Raw genomic sequence first — 27422 nt, forward strand, 5'->3', positions numbered from 1 at the left:
CTCGGAGCCTAAGAAAGGATGATGGAGCTACAACACGTGGATAATGACAGGAGACAGCTCAGTCCAAGTGTGGGACACAGGCGTTGTAAAATCCACTTACATGTCCAAGGGCCCTATGACAAGAAAGATGTCAAAATCTGCAGTTCCCTGGGCAGGGACCTCACCTACCTGGGAACTGCTGAGCATAGCGAAGAGGCTCAAGAGGTGTTTGTAGAATGAATGAATGAATGGATGAAGAACAAACGAATAAACTAAATGCCAACACCCCCTCCCTCAGGTTTGTGGGGGGCAGAACCCACAGGCGCCATTTCTGTGAGACAGAGGGAGGTGCCTGCATCCCTGGCCCAGGCTACCTCTTCCTCGTCTCGCCTTCTGGCTTCTCCTCCTCTGCATTCCTTCCCCGGCAGAGGAGGGATCGGGGTATTGCTCTGGACCTGGAAGCTGCCGTTGGAGAGCAGCCGGCCTGAGCTAATGTGAGGAGGGCGTTAGCCGGGCTGCAGCTGGGGACACATGTGACACAGGCCCAGGTCTGCGGATCCTGCAGAGTTGCGTGTCTGCATGCCGGCAAGGGTGGGGCAGGCTCCGTATGGGTGCCTCTGGGTGGGTCTCAGCGACTGACCAGGGTTGGGGCTGCCTGCCAAATAGCTGGGTGGGTGGGGCCAGAGGAGCCCCCAGGGGCTCAGTGAGGATCTTGCAGAGACCTGGGAGGGTGGGAGGGATGAAAAACCACACTGACCAATGCAAGGAAGTGTGAGACCAGCTAGACAGAGTGGTGGCAGGAGGGCCAGGGCAGGGAGGGCAGGAGGCAGCCAGAAGTGGGAGGGTGGGAGTCCAGTGGAAGGCGCTCGGCTTTCCCAGGCGCTGGCCGTTTCCTGAAAGCTTTTGGGCCCCTGGGATCCGGAATCTCAGCCGTGGTGTGGGTCCCGACCGAGGGCCAGGGACGTGATGGAATTCCACATCCCGAGCCAAGGGAACAGGCAGCTGCAGAGCTGCCGAGAAACCGGAGTCACCGCTGCCCTTGTGGGAGAGGGCCCTCGGGGGAGGCACCGGGACAGGGCAGAGGTGAGAAAGAGCTCCCACGGCGGGCCACACCAAAGGGTGCGTGGCTGGTGGTCAGTGAGCAGCAGGTGCAAGTCGGGCAGCAGGGCCAGGAAGCGGCTCCCTGGCCCGTTCTAAGGACCGTGCTCAGGATCACAGACCATCCAGCACTGGCTCTTCAGTGTGAAGTCCACAGTCTCAAAGGGTGCAGGGCACGGAAGGCAGGGTGTGAACCCAGGCTGCCAGAGAGGGGAGAGCATACCCCCACGCCCACCCTGGCCCGGAGGGGTGCCATACTCAGGGGAGACGTGGCAGAGTGACAGGGACAGGGGCCACGTCCCTGTGCAGCTGGCACAGGGTCCAGTGACCCAGGAAGGAGTCCACCTGTAAGTAATGTCTGAGGCCAGGGCAGACTGGGCGGACCTGTCCGCAAACTGTTCCTTGCTGCCTGGGGCTAGATGAACCCAAAGCGGCATTTGTGACATGCATGTTCCCAGGCAGCAGGAAAGGGGACCTGACAAGCAGACGCTCTGCGGGCAGGAGGGGCTCTGTGTGTGTGTGTGTGTGTGTGTGTATGTCTGTGTGTGCGTACACGTGTGTGTCTCCGAGAGATAAGAAAGGAGGGAGGGAGCTGGGAGGGTCATACCGTCGGTCCAGGCCTCGTGGATGGAGGCCTTCTGCCGGAACTTCTCTGCCAGGTGGTCGAGCCGCTCCAACCTGCGGATCTCGTTCAGCAGCCACTCCTCGTAGCCCTTCTCGGCCTGCTCCAGGTGCTGCCAGCCGTTGTTGATGTCCTGTGGGGGCAGGAGAGGGCAGGGCTACCACGGGGAGCTGGGGCACCCAGCAGGGCAATGCCTCCCTGAAGGATGATGACGGGAAGGCAGCAGAAATAGGCCGGGGTCACATCTCTCCCCGGCTTTGCTGTATCTGCGTGCCTGGACAGGGCCCAGCACATGGCAGGTGCGTTCAATACTTTTGGAGTAAATGAATGAGTGAAAATGAACGAATGCCATACGGGGCATTGGGAGTCAGAAGGTGACTGTCCAGTGAATACTGTCCCTCCCCTGAGAAGGGGCCTCAAGCACTGGAGGTCCTGGAGTCACAGCCAAATGAGGGTCCAAATTCAAACAATTCCACACCAACTATGGTGTGGTTTGGGGATGGGTATAAAATTCTGGGGAGTGATGGGGGGAGAAGGAACACAGTGAAGTGTCAAGTGCATGCCCCCCACCCCCCCGCACTCTGCACTCCGAAAGCTGTGCATTCTAGTTCAGAAAGACCATGCTGGGGAAATGAGCCCGTGGGTGGTGAGCCGCTGCCCCACTGCCCCTCACAGGGAACCTGCAGCTCCGCACACCTCCTGGGCCCTGGCCCACCCTCAGCCCTCCGGCACTCACCGAGACCATCTTGCCCTCGGAGGGCATGAAGGCGGGCCGGTTGCTGAGGCGCAGCTTGGTTTGCAGCGTGTTGAAGTTGATCTCCAGCTGGCACTTCTCCTGCACCTTGGGCGGCTTATGGACGCGCCGGTAGTCGCGGAAGTCCTCTAGCTTCTGCTGCATCTCCTGGATGGTCTTCTGGGGCACGCGGTCCTCTAGCCAGGGGATGGTGCGCCGGATCCACTCCAGGAGCTGTGGGCCCACAAGAAGCTGCAGTGGCCTTTGCAGGGGACCCTCTGAGCACAGACAGGGCTGCCCTCGGCTCATGGGCACAGGGGACCTGGATCTCCGAGGGCCCCATCTTGGGGAATCACCCCTGCTCCCCAGCTCGACTTCTCCATGATTCCCGATGGGAATCCCATGACCAGGAATTCTGGGAACACGTGCCCCCTCTGAACCACGGGGCTGTTCTCTGGTCACTTCCTGCTCCTGCCTTTGCTCTTGGCCTTCCTTCCCTCATCTAAGCGGGGCAGCCTCAATTCAGACGCCCCTCCTGGATGGCCGCCCCCATTGCACCCCCATGAGAGCCCACTGTCGCCATCTGCACCGAGCTCCACGCTGAGAGCCTCACTGTGTCCTGGTCACTGACCATAAGCGCCTCAAGGGCAGGGCTGGCTGCAGGCCTAGCTCAATCTGGGGTGGTCAGTGCCATGCGCGGGGCCTGGGACACAGAAAATTAGAAAGTACAACTGAAAAAGAAAGTGACCTGTATGAGCCACTCATGTCTTTGATGGAGTGAGACCAGGGTACAAACAAGCAAACAAACTGGACATTCTAGAACAATCCTAGGAGAGGAAAATCGATTACTGTCCAGCATAGATAGGCCCGGGGAAGTGGTTCCCAAATGCCAACCTCTCGCAGGATGAGAAAACCAAGGACAAAGGTCTCCGTGTCTGTTGACATCTTGGTGCATGATGCTAACTGCCCTCTCTTGGGAAGGGCTGGGATTCTAAGATATAACCTTTTAACCTCTCCTAGGTGTTAGAAATGATGGTGGTAACAAACGGTAGCCTTTTCTTTTAAAAATATCCTTAACTTGGCAAAACAAAACGTTCACCACTCTAGGTTGGCTGGCAAATACTTTCCCAAGTTTTCCTGGTCTGTGAAATCTCAAAGTCTGGGAACCACTGGTCTAGAAGAGCAGTCAAACTACTCCTCTTGGGGAGCTTAGATGTTTTTATTTTTTTAATATGGAAATTTTAAAAATAAAGGGGAGAATCTAGAAGAGATGTACTAAACACCCACATTCCCAACTGGCAGTCCGGGTTCAGGTTCTGGAGCAGGGCTGCCTGGGTTTGAACCTCCGTCCCACCAGCCGCATGGTGGTGGGTTTGTGCCTGACCCTCTCTGGGCCTGTTTCCTCACTTGGAAAAGCGGGTAATAGGAGTTTCCTCCTAATAGGGCTGTTGTGGAGATGGTAGATCCTGTTCGTGAAGTGCTTGCACGGGGGCCTGCCGTGACAAACTGCTGTCCTGTCACCATATCAGCTCTCGGGTCTCTCTCCATCCTATGGAATCAGTCTCTCCATGGGTGGGGCATGGGAACAGGAATTTTTTAAAAGCTCCCCAGCTGATTCTAATGCAGCCGGGTGTTCAGAAAACTCTGTCCTTATCTCTGTAGAAACCCAAGCTCGAGACCCCAGAAGCCAGCCAGCATAGTGACACAGCGGTCTGACCCCTTACTCTTGTAAAATCAACCCGAAAGGTCACATACTGGCTTGGTCAAACTCCACAGCCTATACAACCTTACAACCTTTTCTAGAAAGTCTCGCTGCCATCCCTGCTCTCCCCTCTGCAGATGTCACATGACCTTTGGCAGAGAGTAACAAGAGGTGACCTAATCTTTCAGCTCTCGAGGAGCCACCAGGGCAGGGGGGAGTGACACACTCACATCGCTGGCCAGCCTCTCATAATCTTCCATCAGGTGTTCATTCTCCTGGTTGACAGCCAGCACCTTGCAAATCCGGTTGGCGGCAGTCTCAGCCTGGGGCAGGGGAGGGGAAAGCACACACAGTCAGGGCTGCCTGGGGGCTGCCGACCCTCCCTCCTGACAGGCTCGTCCCCTGAAAGCTGGCTCATCCATGGCCCACACAGAAGTCCCCAAGGACGGAAGGAGAGGAAGCACAGCTTCAGCAAGATGGGGCCCTGAGTAGCTGTGTCCCGACAGGCCTTTCCGGGGTCCCCAAAGCTTACTGCTGAGGCCCCTGCCAGGGGAGCTGGGCCTGTGGGCTCTCTCGACTTGGACCGTGGAGGTGCTGAAGGGGACTAGAGAGCCATACGCCTACCCACTGTGGGGGAAATGGACTCACAGGCCCTCCAAGAGGAGGGTTGGGTGAGGCTGGGTAGGGTCCTCCGCTAGGCTAAGGACCCTCCCCTTGGCTGGGAAGGGAGACCGTGGGGGAAGCCGAGCGCCAGAGAGTTGTGGCGGCGGGCAGAGGGAGGGGTGCTGGCGCCCCCCCAGAGAAGTCTGGTGGTCAGCGCGCAGGCAGAGCATGCCTGGCCCCTTCCTAATCCTCCCCTCGAGGAGGCTGCTGAAGGCTCAGAGGGCGGAAGTCACGATCCACAGGGCGGAGGGGAGCCAGGGCTTCAGAGAGTAGGGAGCGGTGCAGACAGTGACTAGTCTCTGCCCAGAACTGCAGGACAATGTCCTGCTTTGTCCTGCTGGGGGGAAAATGCAAGGACAGGAGAAGGAGGGTGAGGGATGCCACACAGAGACCAGGTACCTTTCAGGAAGCACAGAAAGGGTCCAAGAAGAAGAGTTGAAACGGCAACAGAACAGGAACAGAAATAGTGAGGAGGGTCTACAGAGTGGTGGGGAAGGAAAACAGAGAGGCTTGGGGATGGCTCCAGACCTGGCTAGCTGCAGGCACTGACGCCCAGCCTCCCCCTTCCACACGCTGCTTCTGGGACAGGTGGGGAGGTGAGTGGGGGACCAGCTGAGGGTGGTGTGTACACACACACACACACACACACACACACCCTGCTTCATGCTGCAGGACACAGGCCAACGGCCACAGGCAGTGCTCCTCAGAGGTGAGGTTCACGAGGGCCTCGGCCAATGAACACTCAGCCCCCAGCGAGTGCAGGAAGCAGAGCCAAGATCGCAGCCTGCGGGGGGGAGTCGCGGAGGTGAGTCCCTGACCCCAGATCTGGAGAGACAACCGGCACCCCAAGCTCAGCTCCACCGCGCTGCGCAGGCCCGCGAAGGTGCGGGCTGCTGGCCACAAGTATTTTGGTTCACCGCTGAAGTCCTGGCACCCAGCTCAGGGCTTGGCGTGTTGGAGGTACTCAAGAGGTGATGGATGAATGAGTGAGCAAGGGAGCAAGTGCTTTCGTGACGAGAAATAAACTATCAGGAGAGAACGGGCAAACCTGGTGCTAGGGTTAGGGCTGCGCTGGCATTCATGAAACAAAACAAACCCCGAGAGCACTCTTTTAAGAGACTGGATTGACTGAGCCTCTGGGGAAAAGACAGCCACAGTAATAAAAGCATTACAAGGATGTCCTGGGAAGTAAACACGGCCCGGGGGAAGCTGGGCTCGTAGCTGGAGAGGCCCGGATCCTGCACGTCCCTTGGTGACGGGCAGCTCCCAAGAGGCTGGCCTTTATTTCCGCCCTCACGAGAGGGGCCCAGCTGCCTCAAAGACTCCCAAATGCCCTGACCTGGGCTTTCCTGCCAGTATCCCCTCCCACAGATGCCTCAAGGCCTCCGGTCCCCCACACCAGAGCTCGGCTCTAAGCACGAGGGGGCAGTTTGGGCAGAGAGGAGACACTCCCTCGAGGGCAGTGTGGTGGGCAGCGAGGCTGGCTTGGGGCCCGCGGAGGGGTGAGGCCAACACAAACGTGCTGTTAGTTGGGGTTTGTGGCGAGGAATCTCCTATCACCGCCCACCCCTACCCTGCCTTCCCGCTAGGGTGAGGGGTCCCCTCCACTCTCCCTGCCCGTGCCCCCCAACAGAACACTCCAAACACGAGCTCCGGCCACCTGCCGGGGAGGTGGCACGGGAAGTGGCACGGCGGGCAGAGGCGGGCCGCTCTGACTGCCGGGCCGCGGGCGGGGCGCTTAAGGGGCCAGGCACCGTCCTGAGCCCTTCACCCGCATGAGCTCACTTCATCCTCAGGACAGCCCTGAGACGGGCACTAGCCTGCTCCACGTTTTCCATGTGGCAGAACGGAGGTGAAGGGACTTATCCGAGGTCACACTGCTGAGAGGCGGCCCGAGCAGACGGCCAGGGGGAAGGCCCCCACTGGCCTTGAGGCTCTGAAGGAGGCAGCAAAGTCCCCGCCCCGTGACTTCAGTGTCCTCCTCTTATAAATGGGGATAACGGCACCCACCCCTCCCGGGGCTGTGCAGGGGACTCTTAGAGCCTGTGCACATGGAGTCCTCCCTCGGAGGAGTCCCTAGCATGCAGTAAGTGCTCAATAAACGAGAGCTCAGTTCTTCTTGTTCTCCTCCCCGCCCGACTGCCAACTGTGACACAAAATCAAGCTGCTGGCAATACACCGCTGGCCAAGACCAGACACCCAGGAGGCAAGTGGAGGGGACAGAGCCGGCCAGGCCTCCACGTGGGGGCAGCTGGGCACCGTCCTGTGGAAGCAGAGGGCTCCTGACAGGCGCAGCAGGGGACACGTGAGGTCAGCCAGGCTCGGGGAGGGCTGCTCCTGGGAGCAGACACTTCTGACGGCCCTACCTGTGTCTGCGGGGCTGCTGGGGACAGCGGCCTGGCAATCTGGGTCAGCAGGAGCAGGCCCAGAGCCTTTCCTGGGGCCTTTGGGGGGGGACGGAGCTGCAGAGAGGGGCAGCAAAGCCAACGCTCCGGGCGAAGGCACAGCCAGTGCAGCAGGCAGGTGGCCGGCACGGATCACGGAAAGGGCGGGGCGGCCGAGCACAGGAGCACAGGAGCACAGGCCCAAGCTGCGCTCTGCCACCTAAGGTGACGCTGGGATTCAACTGCCTTGTCTGAGAAACCGGGATGCCACCAGCCATCTCACAGAGTGGGCTGTACTCACAGAGAGACTACCTGTGGTGTTTGGACACTGGGCCACAGCACAGGCTCGGTGGTGGCAACGGAGGCCCACGGTCACAAGAACCTGCCAGACTGGGTCGGTCCTCAGGCCGCAGCCCGGGCAGTGGGACGTGGGGGTGGAGGGGTGGCGAGGGCGAGTCTGCAGCCACAGCAGTGAGGGTGCTCCCACCCCAGCTCACCTTTTGAGCCCCCGAGAAAGCGTGGTAGAAGCAGGACACGTAAGTCATGATGGCTTTCTCATCTGGCCTCAGAGTGCCTACAATATCTGCGCAGAGAGAGAGAGAGAGAGAGAGAGAGGCAGGAGAGAGTGAAAGATGCAGGAAGGCCGGCCGAGGCCCGAGGCTCATGCGGGAGGAATAGCGCTTGCTCTGGACTGGAAGCCAGACCCTGGCTCTGGCCTGGGTGGGCATGTCTTGCTGAGGTTTTGTAGAGGGGAAGGGGGAGGGTCCGAATAAGATGGATTCCTTTTCGAACCAGGCCTGAGTCTGTGAAACACTAGCCAGGAAGCCTTGTTTGGGGCTGGAAGGATCAGGTGTTATTTGATCTTCCTGGAAACATAAGTAAGATCATGTCCGGTGTGACCACCTACCACCTTAGCATAAACCCCTAATGGTCTCCTGAGAATAAATAAATAAAATGGTCTCCTCAGAATAAAACCCAAACTCTGGATCCCAGACTACAATGGTCCTTCACGGCCTGGCCCTGTCACGTTCTCCGACCTCATTTTCCTCCCCTCTCCTACTCTTCTCCAGCCATTCCTTGAAAAAGCCACGCTTATTTACACCTCAGGGCCTTTGCACTTGCTCCCCCCTCTACCTGGAACACTTTTCCTGCAGATCTTCACCGGGCAGCTTCTGCTCATTTTGCCTCCCCTGACAGCCCCAGCGAAGCAGCTCCCATGCTTCCCCATCCCACCATCCTGTCCCATGCTCTCGACTGCACTTATCCCATGAAATTACTCTATCTGTGGACATGCCTGTTGTCTGCCTTGCCCACTAGAATGTAAGCTCCATGAGAGCAGGGACCGTGCCTGACTCAGTCACTGACTGTATCCTCAGGGCCTGGAACAGAGCCTGGCACAGGTCAGGCCCTCGATAGACAGTGTGGGCAAAGACTAAATGGGCGGAGGTGCCAAGGAGTCGGGGGGTGGCTTCCAGTCGGAGAGAAGCCGCTGCCGTCTGCAAGAGAAATGAGGTGAGCATGGGAGGCAAGAGGCAGCAGCGGCCTTGGGCAGTGGCAGCGAGGTGGCCTGCCTGGCCCTGCCCGGTACCTTCTGCGCTCCTGAAAACGCATGGTAGAAGCTGGACACATAGGTCATTATGGCCTTCTCGTCGGGCCGGGCCGTGTTCACGATGTCTGCAAGTGAACAACAAGGGTTAAACCGCCCAAGCAGGGGCGGGTGGGGCGGGGGCGGTCACCCACTGGATCCATAGGCTCCCAAGGCCACAGCCATCCTGGGAGAAGGACCCTCAGAGCTGATTCCACGGCCCTTGGCGACTCCAGTGGGCTGGGCTTGGCCACACCCTTGGCCCCTCCATCCCCCATGGTCACTGGAGAGGCCAAGCCTGTGGGAAATGGATTAAAATGAGGCCACTTCCTCTCTCTGAGAGTGGTCTCAAGGGGCTGCTTGATGGTCAACCCCAAAGGCCACCAGAGGCCAGAGGCATGGGTCCTGGCTGGGGGTGGTACATGGCTGGGAAAAGGAGCAAAGCCGGAAAAGGAAGAAACACTCCACTTTGGTGGGCTCCAGACTCCGAGGCTGTGGCAGGCAGGGAAGGCAGAGGCCTTGGTTATTTGCAGGAGTCACAACCCTCCTGGCGACCTCCCTCGCCCCTCCGGAGGGAGGGATGGGATCGGTCAGGAAGGGCTTTGGCGGGGCACCTGGGCCCAGCCCAAGAGGCAGCCCCTGAGAGCTGATCCTCTTCAAGGACCTCTTCCCCACCATCTGCATCCCTGGCTGCTCAGGCTGCTCCTGCTCTGGCTCCCTGGGTGACACCAGTGTCCCCAGTTCACGCTGATTCATTCAGGCGTTCTGGCTGGCTCCGCCAGCTCCCTGAGGCTACCGCAAGACACGCCCACAAAACAGGGTGCTGACTGAACAAAAGGGATGTACTTACCCTCTGCATCCAACATCTTGGGGATGTCTAGGTATTTCTCAGCCACTTCAAAGGCATTGTTCAGGTTGGTGACGGGGTCGTCCTGGGGGAGGGAGGTGAGGGAAGGAGGAGAAACTTGGTCAGGGGCAGGATGCACAAGCAGAAGGAACAAGGGCTGGCCTGGAAGGGAGGGATCTTGGGAAGGGCTAGGACTGGAAAGGGTCCTTCAGGCAGTTCTCAGCCACCTGTGCTGCTGCAGGGAACGGTGGGGGGAGGGGGGACACCCGGGTAAAGTCAATTCCTACCCAAAGGAATGTGTCTGGAAATCTGTGTGGGGCAAACTGTGGACGCTTTCTCCAGAGACAATGCAGGCGTGCTCTTTTCTTAGAATTTCCATCCATCCCCAGACCCCAGATTAAGACCCCTGCCCTGAAACCCAGACACTGTGGTCCAGACCTGAGAGAGCACGGGGCCTGGGGGGTGGGGTAGGGAGGGAATGGAGAGCACCCACGTTCTAACCTCCCTACTCTAACTGCCCCGCTGCTTACAGGATGAAAGGCACTTCACCCTGACCCTCCCTCACGTGCCTTCACCTAGCCTTTCCAGGTAGAGCCCAATACGATTACTCACTGCAGCTTGAACGGGCTAAGTGCAGGCCGGTGCCTCCCCCACCTGGGATGCCCGCTCTCTGGCCCTCGGCTGCCTCCTCCCCAGAGGCCCTGCCCCTGCCGGGCCAGCTCAGGTGTGCCTTCCTTCCTCTGGAGCATTTGTCCGACCCCATCCCCTCTCCACCCCCACGCAGCCTGAGCACATGCACAGGGCCCTGTGCGGCTGGTTTGCTCTGGACGCAACTGTCCTGTCTTCCCCGTGAGGCTGGCAGCTCCTAGAGGGCAGAGCCTGGGTCTTACATGCTCTGTACAGGCGAAATAGAACAGGACCCCGCACGGGACAGGGCTGCCAGCGGTGATGGTTTAGAATTCTTTACCCCTCCCCAAATGCTTCCAGAATCTAGAGGGTTAAGGAAGGGCGGCTGTAAGGCATGGCCGGCCAGGCCCTACGATAACCCCAGGCAGCTGCGATGCCTAAGGAGGGAGAAGGGCAGTCCCCAAGGGGAGCAAAGGAGGCGAGAATCAGCCGCCGAGCCTGGGGTCTGCTGACAGCTGGCACAAGGCCCTCCCAGTCTGCCCATTGAGCACAGAGTCCAGCTTTGGACGCCAGCAACAGATGGGCTTGGGGGCGGTGGCCCGGAGCCAGGGTCAGACTCAGGGTGCTGTGGGCCACTGAGGGGAGCAGGAGTCGCGTACCTTTCTCAGTTTGTCGTACTCAATCAGCTCTGGTCTGTGCCGGTGGATCAGGGCATTGAAGGCAAGACCGTCCTTCCAGCTGGGGATGGAAAGGTCGAGGTTATGAGTGGAGCCCCCCACTGTCATGGGAGGGCTGCAGGCTGTGGGCATCCACAGGAATGATTAACTCCCACTCAGTGAGGTGGTTTAGAGTGTGTGCCTGGCACTGCAGGCAGACGGTGTGGCCGGCTGGCCGTGAACCTGGCTGCCAGAGCCCGACCATCTGGGGGAAATCCCAGCCCTTCCACTCGCTGTCAGTGTGACCTTGGGCAAGTCCCATAATCTCCTGCTACCTCAGTTGCCACATCTGTAAAATGGGGATAATACAGCACCTACACTTCATTGGGCTGTCGTGAGGATGAAATGAGTAAATGTGTGGGGCTTTGGCCGATACCTGACAAATGACAAGTGCTTTGACTGCTCGTTACCAGGGTAGCTGTGACCTGCCGAGCGCTGTCCCGCAAGGCCCCACTGAGCTGGGCAGGCCACTGCAGGCCCTCTGCACCTTGGCTGACCTGACCCGTGGGCTGGCTAAATGCCGGGATGTGGCTTGGCATGAGGGGTTCTGTTCAGAGGAAAGTGACAGCTGGTCACAGTCCATACTGGTCACACTGGCTCTTTCATGGGTCAAGGTTAATGACACCTCCTTAGAAAGACCCCCCCCGCCCCCGACTGTGGTGCTCTTCTGGTTACTTTCCATCACCTTATCCTACTTTGTCGTCTTTCTAGGACTCCTCTCCCTACCTGAAATTACGCTGTTGATTTCTTCACGCCTTTGGGAACTACTGGTCCCCCTGCTGCGGTGTTACCTTCCAAGGGTGGGGACTTTATTTTGGTGCTGCTGTGTTCCCACTCTTGGCATGGAGGAGGCACTCCATAGACATTTAGTGACTGAATAAATAAACGAGTAAGAAATGCACAGGGACTTCCCTGGTGGCACAGTGGTTAAGAATCCGCCTTCCAATGCAGGGGACGCGGGTTCGATCCCTGGTCGGGGAACTAAGACCCCACGTGCCTCAGAGCAACTGAGCCTGCAGGCCACAGCTACTGAGCCCACGCTCCACAAGGAAAGATCCCACGTGTGGCAACTAAGACCCAATGCAGCCAAAAAAAGAAAAAGAAATGCACAGAGGACCAGCCAGCTGGTGGCAGGAAAAGGAAGGAAACACACAGAGGAGCTCAAGGGAGGGACCCAATGCTTTTAATGGCAGAGCACAATGGTCCCCAACGTCCAGTGCCAGGGCTCCAGGGAGCCTGAGGACACAGCAGGACCTCTGTGGATCCCATGAAGCCCCGTTCTTCATTCCTACGTGTGCCCTCTCCCTGGTCCATCCACCCCAGGAGAACACCAGAGGCTCAGAGAGGTGAGGTCACAGAGTCACGCCAGATCTGACCTCGGGGCCGCCCCCAAAGCCTGCACTCCTAACCCCCGGGCCATGCCACGCTCCCAGATCTCGTGTGGCACTGACCACACTCACCTCATGGACACACTCATTTCCCGCTCTTAACCGAGGAAGAACAGGCTCGTGCAGACCGAGTCTTGCTCCTCTAGTGGACACAGAGTATATTTTCCCCAACACTAAATTCACTAGCAACCGTAAAGGATGGCAGGTCCCTCTTGAGAGGTCAAAACAAAGGAAGAGTTTTGTTGCTGCTTCTGAGTTACCTTGCTTGGGGAAAAAGAAGATTCTAGAGGGCCTGCCGGAGTGCCGGGCCTTAATGCCTTTAGCCTGGGATGGCGAGGTGACTGCCGCCTCCCCCAGGGGACGCAGGGACCTTCCCAGGGGCTCACGGGGGCCAGTGGCAGGGGGAGGGGCCCCTGAGAGCTGGCACCTCACAGACCATGACACCGCCACAGGAAAAGAGAGAGGGTGGGAGGACAGCATCTCAGGTTCCGGGAAGCAGAGTGGGAATGATGTGGGCCGGGGTGCTTCGGCCGGCGCTCACCTGATGTGGAAGTTCTGCACGTTGACGTTCTTGTACGGGGCCGTCTTTCTCTGGCACCAGAGAAGGAGCCCTTCCTTGGCAGAGGTCTCTGCAAAACACATGAGGATGGTGAGCACTGGCCCAAAACTAAACGCTCAGAACCCAGTCCCAGTGGACTGCACTTTCGGCTCAGGCATAAGGGTCAGACAGAACCTGGGGGAGAGGCCCTCGGACGCAGCAGCAGCAGTGCCCCTTCCAGATGCGGGCGGGCGCCTGCTGATCCTGACAGTATGCCAGGCCCCGAGGAGCAGTCGCTTGCCTGGGGTCACCCCAGAAGTGGTAGTGACAGGCCAGTGTGAGGGCCTGAACCTGAGCCATGTTTCTGACCCCAAAGCCTGTGCCTTTAGCTGGCAGGACACACTGCCAAACAAGCCCCTGATGCGGGCCTTGGCCTCTTCTGAACAAGGGGCATGAGCGCCGGGCCTGCCCACTCAGGGTCTCCAGATCTGGCCGCAGCTTCGAGGAAGCGGGAAGGGAGGGCCCCAGGAGGTCCCTCCGCTCCCCGTGGACAGCTCTGACTGTCCTCAACACACTGGGAGTGCTACAAGGGCAGGGAGCACATCTGTCTGGTCACTGCTGTGGCCTGTCACCAGGAGCCCCCTCTGCACGCTGGCCCTGTGCCTTTTCTCATCCTGTGGTGGCCTGGACCAACCCCAGGTCCATGAAGGCCAAGGTCCGAGGGTGGGAGGCTGAGTGGAAACATAGGTGCTGACGCCCGGGAGAAGGAGGCCAGGCCTGACTCTATCACTAGTTTGCTACTTGACTGTAAAATGGGGCCGACCATGCCCACTTGACAAGGGTGGTGTGAGGGTCCACTGAGATGGGCGGCTGCAGTGGGACCCTTCACCTGCAGCCTGGGCCAGCACCTCTACTAACCACCCCCAGGCAGGGCATGTGAGTGATGTCTGGACACAGGAAAGAGCCTCAAAGCATGAAGACAAAAAGCCCGAAATCCTAACTAAGTCCCCCCAACTCGGGTGGAACCAGGGTGGGGAGGAAAGACTGTTCTTTGCCCGTGAGCAGGTCCTTGGCTCTCACCTTCCACAGAGATGTCCTGGATGGCGAACCTGAGGATGATGGTCCAGATCATTCCCAGGGTCATCTTTGCGTTGCCGTCCACAATCTCTGCACACAGGGAAAGGGGGCAGAGGGCAAGAGGGTTGTTAAAACCAGAGTGGGACTCCCCAGGCGGCCCCCGGCCCTGTCTAGAGATTAACTCCAATCATCTGACAGAGCTGCCTAGGCCTGCCCTCAACCACCTTCACTGGGAGAAGATGTCGCCTGAACACTCCGGGAAGTGCTGTCCCTAAAGCCTTCTGCTGCTTGGCACCTTCGGGCTTCCATCCCCATGTATTCTTGGCCACGCAGGCCTCTTCCTCTCTGGGCAGCTCATTCTCTTGACCCAGCTCAATGGAGTGCTCCCCGCTGAGCCTCGTCCCAGGTGTTGGGCCTCCGTTTCCAGGACCCACCACACCTTATGGGCATGTCTCTCGAGAGTCTGCCCACTTCCTTCCAATCACACTGCCGCCACCTTCGTCCGAGCCACCGTCACCTCCCTCATATCCTCACGTACTGCCTCCTCCATCCCCACTGCGATCCACCCCACGCAGCAGGCAGGGTGGTCCCTGGAACAGGTGCACTGGATTTGTGTCGGTCGCCTGCTTTGTGTTCTGGAGTCTGGCTTACAAGGCCTGCCCTGCGTGGCTCCCGCCTCCCTCCCCAGCCTTCTCCAGCTCCGTCCTCTTGACAAGCCAGCTCTCTCTTGCTTTAAGCATCTCACACCTTCTGGCCCACCACAAAGCGCACGCCTCGACCCTTTCCTCAGATGGCTGGTCCTTCCCAGCCTGTAAGGCTCTGCTTATACGTCACCTCCCCAGAATGGCTTCCCTGAACGTCCCGGTGCCTCTCTCCCCAGCACCCTGCTCTTCCCCTCACACACTGATATGTGCTGGTTTGTCTACTTGTTCACTGTCTGCCTTCGTGATCACCTCTGCACCCCCAGCACCTGGACCCGGCCCTTGAGAAACACACGGTGCTGCAGGCAGGGGAGAGCGGGTGGCACGAGGTCCAGCTGGTAAGTGCGTGCTTTCTTAACTAACCCAAAAGCAGCCACTCTCCCAAATGTCTGGGAGTGCAAGAGAAGGGTTTGGACCACACGTTCTTCAGCTTCAGCAACTTAAGAGAAAACCCACTTCTGCAACGCTCAGGCACCGTGTGCCTGCAGCCAGGTGAGGGAGGTACATGCAAGCGGCCTCTTCCTGGGGCCCATGGGCCCGATGCGCCTTTGGTGGTCCTCTCAGGCCTGCCACCCCAGCGCCTCTCACACACCGGATGCGGGAGAGAGGGTGCGCAGAACAGAGGGGGCACTTCAAGAGAGCTTGCTCTCTTACCGGCCTCGAGAACAGAAAACTCTAGGTGGGCTTGATCTGGGAAGGAGGCACGATGGTCCCCCAGAGGACGGGGCCCGGCCTTCCCCGAGGACATGCTCGCTAGGAAAGGGGGGGTGCTCTTTTAGCCACTGGAGAGGCTCCCCACAGCGAAGCCATGGGCTGACGGCCGAGGGCAGCTCTCGGCCTGAGGGTTTCAGGAGAGGAGATATGCGTAGCTGGCCGCCTGGAAGCAGGGGAAGGACACGCTGTCTGTCCAGCCCTCTCCCAGGGCTAAGAACCCCACGGCCGGAAACGAGGCCGAGCCTTCCCAGCGTGGGGTGAGGGCGGTGATTCATTCTGGAAATCTATGCTGCTTTCCTCCCGAGGGCCAGGCACCCCAAAGCCGGGGACGGACACAAGCTAGAGAGGAGGCTGCAGCGCCCATACCCGGCCGCTGCCATGAGCAAGCTGGTCATGGAGGACTCAGAGAGTCCCTGTGAGGGGAGGAAGACGGCCGCTCTCATGACACATCCACCAGCTGCTTCTTGGACCTGCAGCTGTGCCTCCGACTCCCGACCCCTCTCACAACCCCCACGAGGAAGCCATGCTCCTGCAACTGCCTAGATGGTGTGGAGGGACAGGGAGCTGGGGGCGGGCGGGGACTGGGTCGCTCAGGTATCCCAAAGCCCTCGGAACGGATCCAGTCGGCTGCCCTCCAGAGGCCCGATGGCCACGGGGATTGGGAGTGAAACAGCTTGGGCATGAACGGAAAACATTTTTAGACTGAGTTTTTCTCCAGATGAAAACTGATGACTGCCACGGGTCTCTCCTCTAACCCCTTCTGTATTTACAGGCTAGCATTTGAGCAAAATAAATGCAGCTGTGAGAAGCAGAAGGCTGGAGGGGAGCCAGGAGGAAAGATCCATGCAAGAACAGAAAATCTCAGGGTCTGATTGAGTTCAGGGTTTTGATTTTTTTTTTTTTTTTTTTTAAGCAAACACCAACCACCTCAACCGTGGCATGCGAGGCTTGGCAGCCCTCCCTGGAGAGGTCCCGGGTTGGGGCAGAGCCTTGGAACGCGGGATGTGCATTCTGGCCTGGAGTCTTGGCCAAATTCTCGGAGCCCTGTCATTAGCGGCAATTAGTTTTCTTTGTTTTTCTAAAAGCTGGGACAACATGGATATGGGGGTGTAGGAAACCCTGCTCTGACTAATGACCAGAACTGGGAGCCCAGGCTGATGGGGAGCTTCTGGGCTCTGTCAGGCCTCGCCTGGTCTCCAAAGGTGTCTGTGAGACAAGAGCCTGCACTGGAGGCAGGGCACGCTGTTGCTCTAGGGAGGGCTCGGAGACAAGGGTCACAGTTCCAGGTACCCGCACGGGGCCCAGAGGATCCTGGGTATCCTGTCAAGAGGCCACACTCTCCCAAGCTGTGCAGCCAGCTTTGGACAGCTGACCTTGGGACTTACACTCCCTGCCCCAGAGCCCTGACACCGGGCCTCAAGCGCCCTCCCCTGCTCTGAGCCCTCCTGCCTGCAGACACCAGACAGGGCCTAAGGGCGAAGGTGTTGCTGGCTCAGAGAGATGCCGTGTCACGTGTCGGTCTGTGTCCCTCAGGCCCGGCACCAGGAGGGCGAGTGAGGGTGTCCGGGGTCCAAGTCAAAGCCATTCCTCCCCCTGTGCCCCTCATGACCGGGTGAGCTGGATTTCCTGGTCTTGGGCTGGATTATCCTTTGGGGGAAGGGAGGGAGGTCTGTGGGCCCAGCACCACATCAAGGGCAGTCACTGTGGTCGCTGCTCGGTGTATCTGGGCTTTAAGCACCCCCAAGTGCTCTCTCTGCCACCGACACAACTTCTGTTCCCAAGGCAGAGGTCAGGCCCCATCCGAGCTCACCTTCCGCCCCGATGGAGACCAGCTTGACTCCTTTGCTGGCGATGAAGTCCAGTGCCTTGTTCACATTGTTGATTTTGTGCACCCTCATCTTGCCCCGCTCCGGCTTAGGTAACCGCTCCCCTGAGGGCCGAACACCGAGAAAGAGAGGGAGAGGAGCTTCAGGGTCCCCGCTGCCCCCCAGCACAGGCCCACGCCGGCGCAGTGCTGCTGCAGCTGGTAAAGCCCTCGCTCTTCCCTGAGCAGCAATGGAAGGGCGGGGTGGGCAGCATCCCGTGGGCACCCGCAGGAGGGGGCCTCACCTGAAATGACCTCCAGGAGGAGCATGAGCTTGAGCCCGTCCCGGAAGTCCTCGTCGATGTTCTCGATCTGCGTGCCGGCCTTCCTCAGGTGGGAGTTGCACCAGGCTGTGAAGGTCTGGGGAAGCAGAGAAGAGCACGGCTTGGAGGGTCGGCGTGGCCGTCAGGGCTCTCCAGCAAAAGCGCCGGGTCACAGCCCTGACCCCGCGACAGCACGGCTGCCACGGGGCCCTTGCTCGGGGCCAGGTCCTGGGCCCCACCTTTTATCAACACTGACACTGTTTCCGGTCTTTACAGCGACCCAGGCAGGTCGATCCGAGGACACTGAGGCTCAGGGCAGTTAGCAGACTACCACTCGGTCAGCCGGGTGACGAGTGGCAGAGCGCGGACTGGAAGCCACGTCGGCCAGCCTCAGAGCAAGTGCTGGCCCCACCACACCCTGAGTGGGCCCACTGCACGCATCGGGCAAAGGTGCTGACGGAGCCGGGCCCTGAGCATGGAAACAAGAAGCAGGGGTCCAGTTCCCGCGGACACGTTCTTCTGGACAGACACACCAGCCCTCCATCGCCCTGGGCGGGCGGGCAGAGCAGACCACAGGTCCCCACGGCCCTGGCTCCCTTCCACCTGCCCCTCCCCTCAGGTAGGGGCAGCAATTTCCCCATCACTGGCACAGAGATGACTTGGGACAGGAAAGCAGTTGGAAAACAAGCCTCCTGTAAGTTCAAGGTTTGCTCAAGTCAGTCTCTCTTCGAACTGCCAGTAGCACAGCGGCAGCACCTCCCCCAAAGGCCGGGCGCACAGATCCTCCGAGCCTTGCGGCACCCCTACATATGCTGTTTCCCTAGAGGCCAGACACCCTCTATTCCCTGGAGAACATCCTACGCCCCACCCTTCCACATCTTAAGATCCAGTGTATCTCAGAGGGGGCTGGAAGGCAAGTGGGAGGCAGGCACCCACCCCCACCAGGGTTAGGCAACCACATCTGAGGAGGAAGTGCCAGAGGATCACAGGGCACGCGGGTGCGGGAAGGCGAAGGGGCCTTTTCAGGTGGAGAGGCCCGTCGACAAGAAGCCCATATCCCAAACCAGAGCACAGAATGCCCAAGTAGTAACCAGCACTCAGCCCCCTGCTGGCTGGGGCACGTTATCAGACTTCAGTGCCAGGGATGCACGTCACATCAGTTAAAGTGCAGGTGCCCAGATGCCTTCTGGGGAGACAGGCCCCCACAGCAAGATCGGGGAAAAACCCCACGCCTCTTTCTCACGGGAGCCCCCCGCCCTGCCCTGGTCAATCTGCAGGGCCCAGCGTGGAGGTGGGCCGACAGCCAGGAACGCGTAAGAGCCCACGTGCACCCGGGTGCCGGCAGAGGCCATGTGGGGCTGAGGGGCTTCCAAGGAGCCTCTGGCCAAGGACCATGTGTTTTGACAACTGTCACCCGCCCTGCTCATTCAGAGACTCAACACGAGGCCCCTCCCAGACAAAGAAGCCGCCTGATTAATACGCTGCACCACAGGTACAAGATTTCCTTCCAAACCCGAAGCGGGGGGAGGGCTGCGAACGGGCAGGGCACCCCGCCCGCCTCCCACCAACACGAAGAAGAGTTCTTCCACCTCGGAGATGGACACCCACATGAGGCTGTCTCCTCAGCGACGGGCACCTTTGCCCCGCTTCCGCCTCGCCTCAGCCTGCACCCACCCATCCCACAAAATCAGTCCCAAGTGCGGCTCCTCCGGACGCCCCCACTGACTTGCTCGCCCCACCCCGATTCTGACTAGGAGGCCTCCTCCTCGTGCAGATCTATCACAGCACCATTCTCTCTGCTTCTGCCTCCCCACCAGCATGAGCTACTTTGGGCTCTGGCCAGGAGCAGGTTCTCAGCAAGGCATCCGCCTTCCCCACCTCGCTTCCCACGCTCCTTCCCCTCTGCAGCTCTCAATTCAGACAGGCCAGGGCTACACCACTCATGTGGGCAGGTTACCCAACCTTCCTAACGTCAGCTTCTTCATCTGCAACCTGGCGATGAAGACACCACGTGGGTCACGGTCAGTGTGAGGGTTCGAAGCGGCAATGCCTGTAGAGCACATGGCAGGTGCTCATAAGCGGCAGCGCTCCGCACAGCCCGCGCTTCCCAGGATCTCCTCCTCTCCCGACACCTGGCCCGCCTCTTCCACTGAGTGACTTCTCCGTCCCCTGCCTGCCCCCGCCACCGCGCTCAACCCTTGGCATCTCTCTGACAGCATTCTCCAGTCATTTTGGGTCTTATTGGATGTTACGTGCATGTGTGCGTGCTCCCAGGGAGTAGGAATTAAGTCCCACATCGCACATGCATTCAGAATGCCCAAAGCACAGCAGCCTCGGTGGTGGGCAGCGGGCGGGCGGGGAACTCAGCCACCCTGTAAAGCAGAGGGCAGCAGCAGGCCAGGCTGGAGCAGGAGGTGGCAGGGGGTGCTGGGCCTCTGCTAGTGCATGTGCCTGAAAGATGCTGCGGGGCAGCAAAGTGGCCCATCACATCCCGTGGCCGAGGATGCAAGAGGGCAGTTCCCAGAGGGCGGGCACCCCTGGTGCTGCGTTTCTGCTGGGCCGAGATCTAGGCACCTGGGCTGCAGGTAGAGCTGGGCACATGTCTGAATGGCAACCCTCTCCGCCTCGGCCTGCCTGGGTTACACCTGGGGTAACCCTTCAGGGTTTGAATGCCAGCCCCTCAGCTTACTTCTGTGTTTCCAACCAAGTGACTTGGCCAACTTCCACCTCAGCTTCCTTCTCTGTAGGACGGACTTATCAGAATGTACCTCCTGTATTTGCTGTAGGGCTAAATGGGGGGGAAAGCTTTAAAACATCTGGCACAGAGCTTGGCATCAAGTGCCAGATGAACTGAGCATGCGCACACATGCGAACACAGCCACCCCGGCTGCTTCCCATTTCATTCCCAGGAAAGATGGATGAGAGCCCGTCTCTCTGCAAAGGCCCTTACCCCACGGCCATGGTGTGGAGTGGTAACAAGATACAGCAGACCCTCTCACTCCAACCTGTGGAGGCTCTGAACGAACCTCGCCTCATTGGGTTCAGGCAGTCTGTCCTCAGAAGGTCACGGCACCGTCCACCCTGCAAACATGCGTCCCATCTCTGCACCTTTGCTCATCTTCTCTGGGCAGGAAACAAGAGCTCTGGCTTGGGGCTCACACGGACCTGGATTCCAATCTTGCCTCGGCCACTGAGGCCACCTGCCGGCGGGGTAACCTGAGGCAAGCAATGAGCCTCAGGTTCCTTGTTGGTGAAATGGAGGCAATAATCTCCCCTCTTAAATGAGGATTAAATAAAACAATGCAAGTAAATCACTTATGACTGTGCCTGGCAGAGATTAAGTATTCAGTGTTATACAAATCTCAGGGAAAGGACTATTTTTAAATAAATGGTAACTCTGCCCTGTACTTCTGTTTCCCTGGCTGGAAGCAGGCAGAGACCCAAGCAGAATACAGAGCAGGTGCTTAGGGGAGAATATCTACTGGCCTGGCCTCGGTAGTGAGGAAAAGCCTGTGGATACCCTCCTGAACCTGACACACGATGGGAACCCTGCCGACAGGCCTCCCATCCTCACTCCACGGCCTGCGTGGCCCTGTTTTCTCCTCCTGGAAGACGAGGAGCATCTACTGACACCGGAGGCTCGCCGAGTCCTGGGCTCGGGGCGAGGGGAGCGGGAGTCACGAGGCCCTCCTCGGGAACGAGCCCACCGTGCGCAGCCACCGCTCCACGCGGCATGACTGGTGAGTAGGAGCTGGAGTTCCAACGGGACATGAAAAATTCATAGCTTCTTCTACTTGGTTACAAAAATAACATTCTGCTTACTCACTCCCTCTCCCTACCCAGTTTAGACCGAGATGTGTGGGGTGGGTAGTGTGGAGGGTGGCTGCTATAGATGGACGTCTCGTGGGCCCACTGTACCCCCTCCACCATGCAGATTTGTCAGAGCACGAGCTACAGGGCCCGACTGCTGGAGCGTGGCAGGCCCCACGGGCTCCGCGATGCCCAGGTCACTGTGGGGCGGGACACATCCGCTCCCACGACAAGGGAGGATTTGCTGCACGCCGAGCCAGGGCCAGGCCTGGTGCTGAATCCACACAGTGAGCAAAAGCAGATCCAGGCTGCACTCTGAAGAGCTCCCACTCTGATGAGGAAGAGGACCGATCTCATTCACCAAGCAACCTCTCAACTACAGAAGAGACACCCTTAGGAAAAGTGGTAACGGTAACAACCACAGCAGACACTTCTATAAGCTAAATGTGTGGAGCACTGTTCTAGGCACTTCGTCACATGTTAACATCTCTCATTCGCAAAGCTACTTTGTGAGGTAGTTGCTATTTCTGGCCCATTTTACAGATGAGGGAACCAAGGGTCTGACAGGTGACGTGACTTGCCCGCAGGTAGTCACGCACCTGGAAAGTTGCAGAGTTAGATTTAAAGCCAGGTACTCTGGCTCCAGCAGCCACACTCTGAGGTATCAACCTGCATGTGTCCTCCTCCCTCCCACCCCCAGAGAGGGAGCTGAAGAGAGCGTTTAGGATGCCAGGGAACAGCTCCTGATCTAGTGGCCAGAAGGACATGGGGAAGTTTCCCTATAGAGAATGAGTAAGATGAAAATAAGGGAGACTTTCCGGATAATGCGAACAGCATGTGCAAAGGCCCTGTGGCAGCGAGAAAAGAGCCTGGCTGGAGAGAGGAAGGAAGGGAGTGAGGGAGAGCAGGCTGTGTCATGAGGATGGCAGGGCCACCCTCATGGGGCTGCTGCTGTGTGGGGATTGACCCAAAGGGGGCAAGGGTCAATGTGTGATGACCAGGAAAAAAAAGAGGGTAAAGAGCCTCTACGAGAAACTTGGCAGAAGGAGGAAGGCAGAGAAGCCGTGTTGGAAATGCTGAGTTGTAACCAAGCAAGGCAAACTCAAGGTTTCAATTTCACTTGGGAGCGTCTGGAGCTACTGGCCCTCTGTGGGAGAAGGGAAAGGCAAAGAGCATCTCAAGCTCATCTGGGTTTTATTGTCAAGGTCATTTTCCAGGGGCAGTACTGATTCCGAGCGGTGGCCGTGTCCCCAGCACCTCACCTAAGAGGCGCTCGATGCAATCACCGGGCTGACAAATCCTGACTTGGATTAGGCACTGGGCATGGGAGGAAGCAAAACAGACACAGGATTTACATTCCGATGGCGGCGGGGGTGGGATGGCCAGTAACTGCTAATTGCTAGTTCTTACCATTTACACATAGCAAGTCTTTAAAACCTCCAACCCCATGGTCATGTGAGATATTATCATCTCCATTTTACAGATGAGGAAACTAAGGCAGGGAAAAGTTAAGTGACTTGCCCAAGGTCACACAGCTATTAACACAAATATGGGGCAGCCACTCATTCCTCTGAGGGGAATGCTACCTACCGGCCTGGCAAAGCAGAGCCTGCAGAACCGAGTCAAGAAGGGCTCCGCCCAGCCGCAGTCCCCAAACTGGAGCTGAGCTCACAAAGCGAGGCAGGCAGGGCTGTTTCCCTAAAAGCCTGCCTGCTTCTTAAAGGGTGGCCTGAGCCCAGTGTGGGAGGCCAATGCTGGCCGTGCTGCTCCAGGCCTGGCCCTGCCAGCCTGTGAAGGGAGCTTGCACCCAGCCCTTGACCTATCTAGGGAGGAAGGAAGGATGTGGACTCGTCTGCCTTTGAGAACACACGTGAAAAAAAACCACAGAGAATAGCCTTCAAAACTTGCCTCTGCACACTGGCAGCCTGTTAAAGATTCTTCTCTGGTTGTTAAAATAGCACAGGGTGTAGGGGGGAGGCGGGGTGGAAGAAGAGAGGACGAGCTTGCTGGTTTGTTTGGGATCCAGTCACCACTCCCTGTGCTGAGGCCCGAAGCCCATGCACTGGGGAAGGCAAGCCTCAGAGGACCCCCCCTCCCCAGTTGTTTCTGCTTTGTCACTGTGTGTTGGGGGAGGGGGAGAAGGCCTAGCATCACTGGTCATAAAGTCCTTCCTGTGTCACAGGGACCCCTCCCAGTTGCCAGGATGTGGGGTGGCTGTGTGAATGAATGATGGATATTGTTCGGGAGGTGAACTAAACGGCCAGGAATGTAGCAGCAGTGGGCTTTAATGAGCTATTCATCGATGACTCCCTCCCCCAACCCAAAGAGGTAAAGCCTCTGGACTCTGGGGCAGTCACCAAGTAAGAAACAAACATTCGAAAGACATGGGGCAACCCAGTATTCCAGCGGGCAGAGTGATGCCAAGGGCAAGAAGGAAGGATCCTGGCGGGATGCGGCTATAGGCCAGCTGAAAAAACTTCCCTTCCCTTTTCTTCTTACGGACTACGTGTCACAAAACATGTTCTGAGTACTGAAGGGGGTGGCGTGGAGGGAAATGTCAGTTGGAGGCTGGAATTCCACTAAACCCAGACTAAAGGGAGTCTTTTGCAAAGTCAGTTTGGACCTAGAAACAGGCCCACCTGCGACCTCAGGCTGGGGCAAGCGTGCTGGCTCTGATTATTAGCCCTGGCGAAGGAGAGCTCCGGGACCAGGGTCGGGGGCTGCGCTATTTCTATCCGCCAGCAGATGCTCACATGTGGATTCCATTGACTCCACACTGGACAAGACTTTAGGAAAAACCGTTCGTTGTCTCGTGCTGCACCCCCCGCCTTCCGCTGTGTATACCACCCACCCCCTTAGCAGAACGTCACAGGCCAGCAGCCTGACCCAGAAGGACCAGCTGCATATCTTTGCCGGAGGACCAGGGCTGGCTGGAAAAACTGGCCACAGCAAACTCCCCCAGGGCACTCGGAGGCAAGACAGCGTTCCCTAGAGAGCTGGGAGTTTTCAAACCTCGTCTCTGCAATACCATGTTGGGTTTGCCGCTCCGCTGGGGCGTTGGCTGCCTTGAGGGGGAGGGCGCCGTCCTGCCTCCTGAACTCCCACCTTGCCTGGTGTGGCCTCTGACGCTGCCCATGGTTCCTGCTTCCACAGGACCTCAGGAAGGGTGTCCGGGGCTTGGACACAGGGGAGGGACAGCTATTTATTCCTAGGGTAGGCACCCACCCTTCTTATCACCCATCTGCCAGCTACTGCCAGGCTTCAGGCAAGGCCTGGCCCCAGTGGGGCATCTTCTCAGTTCCTGAAAGCAGAGACTGCCCCCCTGGGCCCTGGGCTTCATCACCAACTATAAAGGTGCTTTCAGGATCCGATGGCTAAGCCTTCCGGAATCTGGGTTACCAGCGGCCCAGGCAAACAGGCGATTGCCCTGGCAACATCTGCATGGATCCATCCAGGAAGTCTGTGAAGCCTCTGGAACGGTTTTGAGATTATACATGGGAGTGCTATTTTGAAGATCCACTGCCTTTACCAGATTCTGAAGATAAAAACCAGGGACCAGGCTGAGAGAAGAGAAAATGATCCGGTCATGATGACATGACCACAATTTAGACGGGTGCAGCAACATGGGACTCAGACAGCCCTGCCAGCATGGGTCATCGGGGCCGGTGGTACAGCAGCACAGGGACACACTGGCTGCCCGTTCAGGACCCAACTCCATATCCCGCCAGGGGCAGAGCGGGTGTGCTGCGTGTGCCTGCCCCATGACAACAGAACCTAATTTGAAAGCAATTACAGGGAAATATGGAATGCTTCTTTCTTATGTCCTGGCCTGCTGTTGCCTTATTCGGAGTTTTCTCGGCCTACATGAAAAAGCTGACTTCCCAATCGGAGGAGAGGTATAAATACCGCAGAGTGGCGTAGAGAGCATTCCAAAGGTCCTGCGTGTCCATCCAGAAACCAGCTCTTTCCCCCACGACCCCTCCCAGTAGCCAACATTCCTGCGTCGGCCAATCCCCTGCGAGGCACCAGAAAACGTGTATGTTATTGCTGCAACAGGCTGATTCTGGAGTGTAGTCCCTTCCTCCTGAGAAATGCTGGTCTAAGACTTTCCTCTAGGTCTTTACAGCCTGCTTAGTTCTCATCACTCAGGGTTCCCCTCATGCCATCATCCCAGGGTGCCTTCCCTGACCCTGCTATCTCCACCATGCTGTCACTTCCCTCTGCTTTGTTTTATTCACTGCGCTCACTGCTATCAGAAATGAGGTTCTCTGTCCATAACCAGACTCCCTCCCATGTGTAACGTAAGCTCTATGAGAGCAGGGTCCTGTCTGTTGCAGGACCCACTGCCTGGAACGGTGCGCCTTGCACACAGTAGGTGCTCAGTACATCCTAGAATGAATGGAATATGGTTGGTGCTTCTCGTGGTTTCCAATCCCATTTTATACTGGTGAGGGTCCCTACTTAGGGATAAGTCTATTTTGCTTTCAGGAGTTCACAGAAATAATCCTAGAGCTGTAGACGTTCGAAAAACAAGCCAGGGAAGACAATGCCCTCGGCGTGCCACTCCAATGGGAGAGAGGAGCCCTCAGCAGCCCTCTTCACTCAGGCATCTGAGGCCACTGGACTTGCAGAGACCCTGGTTCATGGGGGTTGGGTCTGGGCCTAGACAGGGGCGGAGCAGTAGGTGGGCTAGAAGGAGGCAGTTGGAGGAGCTGACAGACATGTCAAGACATCAATCTGCCACAGGGTCTACAAGGCTGAGGAGGGAACAACATGGCACAGCGCTCCAGAGCAAGGGCTCTCGAGTCTGAGCAAACGTGGGTCCGAATCCTCGCTCTGCCACGCATTGTGTGTGGCTGCAGAAAAGGAACTTCACCTCTCTAAGCTTCAAGTTCCTCCCCTGTAAAGTGAGGGTAACAGACGTGACGGGTGTGGGCACTCGACAGGATAACACAGAGAAAGCACTGCACACAGCCTGGCAGACAGTGAGCACTCAACAGAGGTTCTATTCATTACTATATTATTCCTATTCCGGAAGGTGCTGACGACGTTGGTAGCAGCACTGCAGTTGTTGAAGCCACACCTCCACCCTAGGATTCGCCAAGTTGACGGGCTGCTTTCTGGTGGCTGACATAAAGCGGTCTTCCCCCAAACCTCCCCTCCCCTTTGCCTGGCCTCTTGACTACCAAATGAGTAAAGGAATATAATGATCAGATCCGGTCCTTCGGGCTTCCAGAGATCCTTCAAATCCTGGATTTACAACAGAATTACCCAGGCACTTTTCTGGTTCGTTTGCATTTTCTCTCTCTAATATTTACTGCTTTAAGCCATTAAGCTTTGAAAAGGCAATTTGTTATGCAGCAGTAGATAACATACAACATAGAAGTAGAATAGCTGGATCACAGGCGTGCAAGTACTCTTTTTAATCATGTTCATAGTTTGGAAAAGCAAACTTTTAATTGAATTATAATTCACATACCATAGAATTCACCCCTTTAAAATATAAACATCAGTGAGTTTTAGCATGAGTGAGTTTTTACATTCCCACCAGCAATGTATGATAATTCCAATTTCTCCACATCCTTGCTAACACTTGTTATTATCTGGCTTTTTGATTATAGTCACCCTAGTGGTTGTGAGGTGGTATCTCATTGTGGTTTTGATTTGCATTTCCCTAATGACTAATGATGTTGGGCATCTTTTCATGTACCATTTTCTAACTGTATATCTTCTTTGGAAAAATGTCTATTCTAGTCCTTTGCCCATTCTTAACTGGTTTATTTATCTTTTCATTATTGCATTGCAGGACTTCTTATATATTCTGGACAACTGATCCTTATCAGGTGTATAATTTGCAAATATTATCTCCCATTCTGAGGGATGTCTTTTCACTTTCTTAATAGTGTCCTTTGAAGCAAAAAGTTTTTTTTTTTAATTTTGGAGAGTATAGTTTATCTATTTTTCTTTGGTTGCTTATGGTTTTGGTGTCATATCTAATAAACCACTGCCTAACCCAAGGTCATGAAGATTTATGCCTATGTTTTCTTCTAGGTTTTATGGTTTTAGCTCCTACATTTAGGTCTTTGATCCAGTTGGAGGTACTTTTTTGTA

General features: G+C 57.4%; 1 protein-coding gene across 1 annotated transcript in view; it reads right to left on the reverse strand.

Annotated features, from left to right (window-relative positions):
• ACTN4 (actinin alpha 4) overlaps positions 1-27422 on the reverse strand; it is a 72321-nt gene that overhangs the window by 11190 nt on the left and 33709 nt on the right. The window contains exons 2-11 of the mRNA XM_060083462.1: positions 17484-17598; positions 17185-17304; positions 13963-14049; positions 12886-12973; positions 10900-10978; positions 9617-9698; positions 8770-8855; positions 4365-4457; positions 2436-2666; positions 1685-1832 (exon numbers count right to left, since the gene is read on the reverse strand). Coding sequence (XP_059939445.1) covers positions 1685-1832; positions 2436-2666; positions 4365-4457; positions 8770-8855; positions 9617-9698; positions 10900-10978; positions 12886-12973; positions 13963-14049; positions 17185-17304; positions 17484-17598 — 1129 coding nt within the window. The remainder of the gene's footprint in view (positions 1-1684; positions 1833-2435; positions 2667-4364; positions 4458-8769; positions 8856-9616; positions 9699-10899; positions 10979-12885; positions 12974-13962; positions 14050-17184; positions 17305-17483; positions 17599-27422) is intronic.

This window comes from Mesoplodon densirostris, chromosome 19, assembly GCF_025265405.1.
Source record: "Mesoplodon densirostris isolate mMesDen1 chromosome 19, mMesDen1 primary haplotype, whole genome shotgun sequence".
Lineage (NCBI taxonomy): Eukaryota > Metazoa > Chordata > Mammalia > Artiodactyla > Ziphiidae > Mesoplodon > Mesoplodon densirostris.